Genomic DNA, 9673 nt, shown 5'->3' on the forward strand with positions numbered 1-9673 from the left:
CCCCCACACCGCAACCGCCATCCCCGCCTCGTTTCCCCTGGTGGTAGGGTGCGAGCGTGCTCTTCTTCCCCGAGGGCACCCGCTCGCGCGACAAGGTCATGGGGGGCTTCAAGAAGGGAGCGTTCAGCGTGGCCGTGAAGGCCAAGGCCCAGGTCGTGCCCATCACACTCATCGGCACGGGTGCGCCGACGCACGCGCCGCCGCCGCTGCCTTGCCCACCCTGGGCTGGTTTCGCTGGGCTGCCCTGGTTGCTCACGGCTGCGGGGTTGCGAGTGTGTGCATCATTCCCGTGCGCAGATACTATACACGCAGCCGCCCCCTGATTTCCCGGTTCGCGTGCCGCCACGCCGCACCCAAGCCTGTGTTTTGAGCCCCGTTCCGACACCTCGCAGGCGTGAGCTTGTGCTTTGTCGCCAAGCACACGCACACACCCTAGCCGAATCCCTCACCACAGCCCAACCTTGTGTCATGGTGATGTCATCTTGTTGCCAGGTGATGTCATGCCCAGCGGTCGGGAGAGGGAGATGTACGCGGGCCACGTGACCATCGTGGTGCACCCCCCCATCCAGACCGCCGGCGCTGACGCCGATGCGGTCTGCGAGGAGGCGCGGCGCGCGATTGCCAGCGCGCTGCCGCCGGAGCTGGTGGGTGACGCGTCGGCGACGTCCTCCGAGTGACGAGCGACGTTGGAGTGACGTCGTTTGACGCGTGGGCTGGAGGCTCTCAAGGGTTTTGCCACACAGGCGATTTGCCAGTGGGCAGGCCTGCCGCCTGGGGCCCTCCAGAGGGTCTCGTTTGCAGGAGGTCGCGTTCGGCCCTCGTGACGCGCGTGCCCCAGCCAGGCGGTGTCGCAGCACCCCAGCGGCGCCTCATTTGGTTTTGGGAATTTTCTGGTGATGGGTATGATGATTGGTGCGGCCGTGCTCACACTTCGAAGCGCACGTTCATTCATCATCCGGGGGGAGGGGGGTGTCAGTGCTGAGATGCCAACAGCGCAACTGTGAGAGCAGTTTCGGCAGGCTCCCCGGCGCCGGTTTGCTGCCGTTGTTTGATTGCCCCGCTTTACCATTCTTCTTTCTGCCGGCCGATCAGCCCGACCGCCCCTCCGTCAGCAAAGGTTACCCCGCATCACGGCGCTGATCCTGATGGCTCTTGGGTTTTGACGGCCGTCAACGCGGCTGACGCCCCAGACCGGCCCGGCGGTCGATTGGCGTGGCCCCTCACCAAGTAGCGTGCACCGCGTTTTTTGGCCGTCGATGCGGTACGGCCGCCACTTGTATCTCATGCTGCTTCTCATGCCGCAAGAAACCAACCCGTCTCCTCTAGAGTAATGCTGGACCCTGCACGATGGTGCTATCAGGGCTATCCATGTCTGTCGGATCCTGCTGTATCCGCAGGGGCTGTAACGGAAAGAACCCTGTGGTTTGAACAGCTGAGACATCAATCCGCTCGCGTCGCGTCAGAGCTGTCATGTGCAACACAAGCATCCGCACAGCAGGCAGGCACGCAGAGACCCTTCTCATGCCCCCGAGCTCGCTGCGCCACAGCTGGCGCTACGCGCATCACACGCTTGCCTGGTGACACGTCTGGGCCTGACCGTGATGAGGGGTTTCAAACAAATAACACTCCGCTGCAGCAAGAAAGCAAATTGGTTCGTAACTTTGTACTTCGCCGGCCGCCAGCAAAGGGGCGGGGTGCTCGTTGCAACCAAGAGGACATGCAGGCCAGAAGGGCAGAGGCAAGCGGGGGGTCAAGGGCAGCCCCGCCGCCTCGACCTGCCGCCTTCTTGCGGGTTGGGGCAGACGCGCCGGGGTTGGGCGGCTGTCATGGGCGTTGAGGAATGCCGACTCGAGAGCGCGCGGTGATGGGGAAGCGGGGCAGGGAGCCAGCACCATGAAAAGGGATACTCCTGTGCTGTACGACAGCGGTTGATTTCGGACGGTTTTGTGCTGACATGCTGCCCCGGGCTCCTGCAGCCTGCATTCTGCAACCGCGGTGCGCTCAATGAGGGCCGGGCAGCCCCTCCTGCTGTGGAGGGATCTTTTGAGACGAATGCCAAAAGATGAACAACCCCTGCCACAGGCATGAACACAGTGGGGCGTGAGACCAAGAGCAACGAGGCACGCACACGAGCTGAGGATGGAGCGTGACAATTCGCGGCCTTGCGGGCCTCAGCCCCTGCCTCGCCGCTGCGCCGCCGCAGCGACGACGCCGGCCACCAGACACGCACGCTGGTGTTGATTCCGGGGCTGAGGGGTAGGGGGCGACCTCGTGAAATCGGCCGAAGCAGCGGCCAGGTGAGGGGCGCGCCTCTCGAAGGCACAAAGTCGGCAGTGGGTATGTAAAGAAAGTGTGTACGAGCGACAGGCACGGCTGCTGGGTGGGTCGCAGGTGTCCGTGTGATGCGGCGCGCTGCGGCAGCGGCCCAGGCGATTCGCGGAGGGCTGATCTGAGCCGGAGCAGGGGCGGCCGCGCCTGGCTGCGGCGCTGCAGCAGGAAGAGAGCGTGGCGCCTACACCAGCACTGGCCCCTCAGCCCATTGTGGGGAAACAGTTCTGCTTCTGCTCGTCCGTGACCTGCGGGGCCATCAGGAGTGCGGGTTAGTGCGGGGACATGAGCGTATGAAGGGTGGGCGTCGACAGGATGCGATGGTCGACAACAGTAGACATGGGTGGAGGGCGGCTGCTTGACGGTTTGCTTAGTCCAAGGCTAGAGAGGATGTATGCGGGGGGAGGGGAGGGGGGTGCTTCGCACACGGCGGTCTCCACCACCTGCTTCCCAAACAAACAAAGCTCTTGCGCCTCCCCGCAGCAGCCCCAATCAACCCCTCCGCCCGCCGCCACCGCCGCCAAGGCTGCACCCACCAGCTTGTCGGGGCACTTGTCGCACTGCTGCTGCTTGGTGCAATAGTAGCGCGGGCCGCCCTGCTTCGGCCCCGCGCTGCAGGTGCCCACTGCGCCCCCGACTTCCGGAATGTCGTTCACGCAGCACGCTTTGTTGGGCTGCAGGCGCGGGTGCGCATGAGCAGGGGGGAGGGGGGCGGGGTGAGGCAGCAGGCGCATGCTCGCGAATAGGACAGGAGGACGGCGGGCGATGCCCGCATGCGTGCAGCATCCGCCAGACCTTCCCGACATGTATTGTGAGCTGACAGCGACCCCAGCACCATTCAGAGGCAGTGGCTGATGCAACCCCCACCCCACCCCACACCCACACAGCAGCTGCTTCCCCTCCTGCCCCCACCTGGCCGCAGTCCTCGGGGTTGAGGGTGCACACCCCCAGGACAGCGTCGCTGTTCAGCAGCCCGCCCTGCCACTGGCCCTTGCAGAAGATGCCCTTCTTGCCGGCGGCGCGGTAGTTGCAGGGCTGGTAGGGGAACACGCGGTTGTGCACCAGGCCGCTGATGCGCTGGTCCATCATGCTCGCGCAGCAGGACTGCGGGTGTGCAGTATGGCGAGGGGTTTGACCGTGGTTGACCGCGCGTCAACGCATGAGGCGGCAGCGACCAGGGTGGAAAGAGCGGCAGAACACCTTGTGACGGGGTCATACGGTATACAAGCGCAGGCCCAGGCATGGTGGTGATGGGTGATGGATGGTGGGTTTCGTGCGCGTGTGCGTGTGCATGTGTATGTGTGGTGGTGGTGGTGAAGCGCAAGTTCGCAGGAGGGAATAGCGTAGTGCAGGGGTGGTGGTGGCGGTGCCTTGACCCGCGGGAAACGCACCTCCCCCGGCTGGCCGCAGCTCTTGGGCAGGGCCACGCAGCGCGAGCGGCCGTAGCCGCGCTGGAAGACGCCGTCCCACTTGTAGGGCTCAACACCTGGGGCGGTGGGGTGTGCATTTGGGGGCATTTGGCCCGGGGGTGGGGTCGCTCCAATCACACACACGCTGGTAGGCGAAGAACAGCAACCACAAGGCTTGCCAGGCTGAATCAAGAAGAATGACTTGTGACGCCGCGCAACCGCCGCCGTGTCACAACAGGGACGGTTCCAACCCAGCTGCTGCAACCACGCCATCACACCGCTGCTGCCGCTGACGCCGCGGACCACGCGCGCTAGACGCAGCGACCGCCGCCGCAGTCCGTGCGCTGCGGTCCGTGCGCCGCGAGCCTCACCTGGGGAGTCCGGGAACTGGGCCGTCCCATACTTGTTGAAGTCCTCATAGGCCCACACGCACATGCTGCCGCCGTCGTCGCAGAACGGCACGGGCGTCTTCTTATCCACAAAGGACCGCTCCCGCACGATCCCGTCCTTGTTGGGCGGGCAGCACGCGGACCCGAGCTTGCCGCAGCCCGCCGGCAGCGGCAGGCACCGGGGCCCGCCGAGGCGCGTGTCGCCAGGCGACGCGCAGAACGCGCCTGGCCCGCAGTTGAGCGCGGCGCCGGAGCAGCCCAGCTTCTTTGCCGCGCCGCCGCAGGGGCGCCAGAGCTGGCCGCAGTCGGCGGCTGTGAACTTCCTGCAGACGCCCATGACCTTGGGGTCGCTCGTCGCCGTGAAATTCTTGGTGAGGTTTGTGTACTGGGCGAAGCTGCTGTAGGGGATGATGCCCTCCGCCACACAGGACAGCCCGGCCTGGCACCTGTCCTCGCCTGGCGGTGTGGATGCGGGCCAGGAGGGGGGGGGGGTAGGTGGGGTAGAGGGGTTGAGCAGCCGGGAGATCCAGGGTCGGCCCGCGCAGCGCGGGCAATTAGTCTCACAATCATATCTGCGCTGTTCGCACGTGAGAATTGCCTGCAGCAGAGGGCCGCCCATGTCTCCTCGTGCTGGAGCGAGGAAGGGCAGTGGCGGGCTGCGCACAGCCAAATAATGAATGCGCAGTCTGCGGCGCGTCTACGGGTCTCACTGGCTGGGTCAAAGTTGTAGCAGCAGGCCTTGCCCTCGCGGCCGCAGTCCTTTGGGGTCGCCAGGCACGCCATGGGGAAGCCGTCGCCGCCTGGACGCGCGGCGCAGTGGGCAGCAGAGTGGGTTGCACCGAATGAGGTGGCGAGGCAGGAGAGACGGGCGCCGGGCGCCGCATCACGCATGTCGCTGCACCCAAATCAACAGGGCCAAGACGGTTTCGCTCGGCCTGTGGCAGTGCCGCCCGCTGGCGGCAGCCCCGCGTGTCGGGCTGTGCGGCGCGTCTGCTCACCGTCTGGCGGAACGCCCCCCTCGTTGGCAAACATGTAGCACTGTGCGCCGTCATTACACGACCACTGGTCACACGCTGCGATGTGATAAAACGGAGCATTTGCGAGCGGGGGCGCGTGCGGGTGCGCGGGCGTGTGCGTTTGAAGGGGTATGCGGGTCCAAGTATGGGTGTGTGGGTGTGGAGGTGTGCACATTGGAGTGGGAGTGGGCGGCAGGTGGTGTTGCGTGGATGGGGATTGCTGCAGGCCAAATGTTGGCACCCTTGGCTGAAGGAAGGGGACAGCCACGCTCGGAGCATTGCCGAATTGTTGCCTGTGAGCAGTTGCTGTGGCACAAATCCCTGTCAACCCTCGATGCATGCGCGTGCATGCAAGGGCGCGCGTGCCCTTCAGGTGCAGCCGAAGCAGTCCTGCAGAGCGGGTGCGCTTGGCCACCACCCTTGTGCATCGTAAGCACAAGCCCTTTGCCTGCCGCTGGATTGCACTTGTTGGGCTGTCAGCTCACCTGTCAAAGGCGTGTCTGGCGGGCACTGGGGGCAGCACTTTGCCCCGATGCCGCCGCATTTCTTTGGCTCCTTTTTGGGCATGACTCGCGGCTGCGCTGCCGCTCCCACCGCTGCCGACAGCACCAGCACCGCCACTAGAGCGACCATGCTTGCCGCCGCCGCCGCGGTACGCCGCCGATGCACGCCTGGCCCGTCGCTTTTAGGCGCCACAGGCCGCTGCATGGCCGCACCTGTCCGCTGCGTGTGGACGGGGTCTGCTGCTCTCGGTCACCCGCACGCAGAAGGAAGCTGCCCTGGTCGCTCACTGCACCTGCCGTACAGGCATGCAGGCTGATCCTGTGGAAGTGGGCCACGCAACGCAGCATAGAATCCTTGCTGTGCCCAATGCCGAATGGCGCCGTCCCGCCGCCGGCAGCGCGACGCGGGCCCCCAACAGTGGCTGCCATGGGGTCACCTTCCACCTTGCCCTTCCGCCAAGACATTAGGCGCGTTCAACCGTGAGTGTCTATCACACTGGGCCGGCAAAGCACCCTGGACCTCACCTGCTTCGAAGTGGTGAAGGCTCTGGGGCGAGTGACACACCAACGATCTAGAGCCTCGGGCCCAAAAGAAGCCAGAATATCAGATCAATATCTTACAAGACCCTTGCTGGCGGCCTCCCACCCGTCACGAGCACGGCGCTTGGCAACTGGCAAGCGTCGTCCGAGTTCCTCCGCTTGATTGGATATGCGGATGTTAGCGATGGTGATAGATACGCCTGTACAGCATGCCTTGAGCGCGGCACATGCCGCACCTCGTGCGTGCCAGCAAGGAAGCGAGGGAGACTGTCAGCCTGTCGGTGACTGCCGATGGTGGCACAGTCTGCTCAAAGAACTGAAGTACATTAGAGCCAGGAGCCAGTGACACTTTTTACCTGTATAAATTTTGCAAATCGCATCGACTGTGCTGTACGCATTGCCGTTGACAACACACGATTTGCTGTTTTGCCCGCGGTCTGCAAGCGGCCAGCAACATCGCCTTCAGCGTGACTTCCGACACGTAGGTGTGGCCGGCACCCGTCCAGCGGCTGTCCTGCTCAACTCCCACCCAAGACCCGCCCAACGCAACCCGCTGCTTGCGCTGGCGCTGCGCGCGCCACCACTTCGAAACCAAGACCCCCGGTCGCAAGGCGCTGCTGCGTCCCGCCAACGTTGCAGGCTTGCTTTCTCTGGTGGCAGCAGCAGCAGAAGCAGCAGAAGCAGCAGAAGCAGCAGCAGCAGGAGGAGCAGCAGCAGCAGGAGGAGCAGCAGCGGCAAGCCGCATGGTCTCGCGGCGCCAGGTGCCGCACGGGGAAGGCAGCGGGGCGCCCGACGCCGCGGGCAGCCTGGCCCCAACACTGCAGCAGCGGGCTCACCAGCAGTATCTTATCCACCAGCAGCTGCAGGGCCGCCAGGCGCAGCCGCCTCGGCCGCAGCCGCAGCTGCCCCAGGCGCAGCTGCTGCCAGGCGCGGGAGCAGGCACAAACGCAGGCGAACAGGCGCCGTCACGCGAGCATGGGGCTGCCAGCGACCGGCCCGGGCTCATCGCCACGGCCATGCCAGCTGCACACCACATGGACGGCGGCAGCGCCTCTGCTTTGACCCCCGGGCGGCGACAGGGAGCGGAGGCGCAGGCGTGCTCGCCACTCTCTGCCGGCGCCCACTGGCAGACGGCGGGCAGCCTGCCGCAGCAGTGGGGCGATGCGGTGGATGGCGGTTCCCTCTCGCCGCCAGGCATGGGGAGGGCCTCGTCAGCGTCCTCGCTTCCTCCATCAAGGCAACAGCTGGCCCCGCCTGCCCAGCAGCAGCAGGAGCAGCAGCAGCAGCAGCAGCAGCAGCGGCATGGACCAACACTCACCATTGATGCTGAAGCCCGGCCCTGGAATGCACCAGCCCCCGCCAACCCGCAGCAGCATGTGTCGCCTGCGCCGCCCCAGCTTGCGCCAGTGTCTGCGCGGGCCCCGCAGGCTGCGCGCCCGCCCCAGCAGGCTGGCATGCAGCCGCCGGCGCTGCCGCCGCTGCAGCTTCCTGGGCCGCGGGGCCCTCCCCCGCGCCCGCAGCAGCAGCCACAGCAACAGGAGGACGAGCAGGAGTTGGAACAGGAGCGCGCTCTGCTGGCTCTGCTGAGCAGCGAAGGGCTGCGGCCGCAACAGGCTCGTGCGAGCTCACGGCTTGACGAGGGGCGGCAGGGCCGCATCGCACAAGAGCAGCAGCAGCAGCAGCAGCAGCAGCAGCAGCAGCAGCAACGGCCGAGGCTGGCATTGTCGGCGTTTGCTCAGCTGGCAGCTGTGCCGCTTCAGATCAGCACGCCTGCAGTGTCGCCCGGCGCCGCATCTCCAAAGCTCGACCCCGCCACAAAGCCTCCCACGGCCGCAGCCGGCCCTGCGGCGGCGCAGCCGCCCCTGCTGCACCAGCCGCTGCAGCAGCTGCCGCTGGAGCGCCTCCCATCGCCGGCCGCGCCGCTCCCGCCGGGCCCGGGGGCCGGCGGGCCGGCGCTGGGGGACGAGCTGCCCCCTGGAGCGTCCCCGCAGGTGGCGTGGCGGCCGCGGCTGGGCGCGTTGGGCTGCCGTAGGCCGGCGCCTGCCACTGTGCCCCTCATGACGCCCACCAGCAGCGACTGGAGCTACTGGAACGACCACAGGCGCGGCGCCTCGGGGACCTGGGGGTGGACGGTTGAGGGGCTTTGGGGGTGCATCATTCGACGGCATCTGGGGGTGGAGGGGTGGAGGGGTAGGCAGCCTGCAGTTGCGGTAGCGGGACGGGCTTGTGAGCACAGGCGGCAGCTGATAATCCGAAAGAACTCAGACCGCATGCAGAGTCATCATGACGGAGGTGCACCTGCCCAGCTGTGTGCGGCATGCATCTGACATCACCGTGACGTCACCACGTGCAGGCACGACTCCATGCTGTTCAACGTGGGCCTGGTGGCGGACGCCGGCCACCCGCGGCCGGTGAAGCTGGCGGCGGTGGACCTAGCGCGCAACAGCCACTGGTTCCAGGTGGGAGATTGTTGGGCGCGCCTTGGCTCGCCTAGGAGGAGGAGGGTTGTGTGGGGTGTGCGGGTCCTGTAGGGTCGGGCTGCGTGAATATTTGGTGGGGCATCTGTGCGGGTCGCCTGTTGATCTTGCATAGCAGCCAGTGGACACGGTGGCGCGCCTGGTATGCACGCGCGCCGGGGCACTTGTACTCGAACCGCAAGGTGCTGCGGCACTGCGGTGGCTGCCGCCAGCACGGCCCCGAAACGTGCACACGCCGGCAAGCCGATGGCCAGAGCACGCCGTCGCCGCGCAGCTGCGGCATGCCGCTGCAGCCTAGCAGCCGACAAGCCCCGAGCGCCGGCCATCACCCCACCACTGCTAATGTGTTCATTGAGCCTGCACGTTTTACGTACAACCTGACGGTGCCCTCAACCCCTGTTGTCATGCACCTCAACCCCACCCCGCCACCCCAGCTGCTGATGGCCAACCGCCACGAGCTGTCGGGCACCGCCGCCAGCTGCGTCGTCATCCCCTGCTGCATGGAGCAGGTGCGCGCCACGTGCCACAAAACATGCGACGCCCTGCCCCCGGCAGAGTGCCCACCAGCAACTGCTGCTTGGAGGCACGCGTTTGCTGGGCGGCATGCTGCACCACCCCCTCGCGCTCGAACGAGTTTTAGGCTTTGGCTTCCACCCATTAAATAATGCATGTGCGCCTGTATCCATAACTGCCTGCGCCTCACCACCCATCCTCTTGAAACACACACGCACACGCACACGCACACACACGCACACATCAACACCCACCCCACCCATCCCCCCAGGAGCTGCTTGAGCTGATGGTGGGGGCGCTGTACGCCAGCAGCATTGACCTGGGGCCAGACAACGTGGAGCCGGTGTACAGGGCGGCAGACGCCATGCAGGTGTGCCCCTGGGGGGCAAGGGCGCGTTCTTGTGGGGATTGGCATGGGGAGGAGAGGCACAGCACAGGATGATGGCATAGGTGAAATTTTGAGGTTCAAGTTGAGCCTGAGGTCAGAACATGTGTGTG

General features: G+C 66.0%; 3 protein-coding genes across 3 annotated transcripts in view; 2 read left to right on the forward strand and 1 right to left on the reverse strand.

Annotated features, from left to right (window-relative positions):
- Positions 1-98: 98 nt before the first annotated feature.
- MNEG_8967 (1-acyl-sn-glycerol-3-phosphate acyltransferase 1) lies at positions 99-677 on the forward strand (the record flags this gene model as incomplete). The annotated part of the gene is made up of 2 exons (XM_014042559.1): positions 99-180; positions 493-677. The coding sequence occupies 2 exons, from the start codon at positions 99-101 to the stop codon at positions 675-677; spliced, it is 267 nt and encodes an 88-aa protein (XP_013898013.1).
- Positions 678-2531: 1854 nt separating this feature from the next.
- Positions 2532-5158, reverse strand: MNEG_8968 (hypothetical protein; the record flags this gene model as incomplete). The annotated part of the gene is made up of 7 exons (XM_014042560.1): positions 2532-2576; positions 2865-3002; positions 3241-3432; positions 3720-3814; positions 3989-4582; positions 4837-4926; positions 5125-5158. 7 exons carry the CDS (start codon positions 5156-5158, stop codon positions 2532-2534), a joined length of 1188 nt encoding a protein of 395 aa, XP_013898014.1.
- Positions 5159-8548: 3390 nt separating this feature from the next.
- MNEG_8969 (hypothetical protein) overlaps positions 8549-9673 on the forward strand; it is a gene marked incomplete at both ends in the record, with an annotated part of 3157 nt that continues 2032 nt past the window's right edge. Inside the window, 3 exons of the mRNA XM_014042561.1 lie at positions 8549-8644; positions 9097-9171; positions 9447-9545. Coding sequence (XP_013898015.1) covers positions 8549-8644; positions 9097-9171; positions 9447-9545 — 270 coding nt within the window. The remainder of the gene's footprint in view (positions 8645-9096; positions 9172-9446; positions 9546-9673) is intronic.

The sequence above is a fragment of the Monoraphidium neglectum genome (genome assembly GCF_000611645.1).
Source record: "Monoraphidium neglectum strain SAG 48.87 unplaced genomic scaffold scaffold01771, whole genome shotgun sequence".
Taxonomy (NCBI): domain Eukaryota; kingdom Viridiplantae; phylum Chlorophyta; class Chlorophyceae; order Sphaeropleales; family Selenastraceae; genus Monoraphidium; species Monoraphidium neglectum.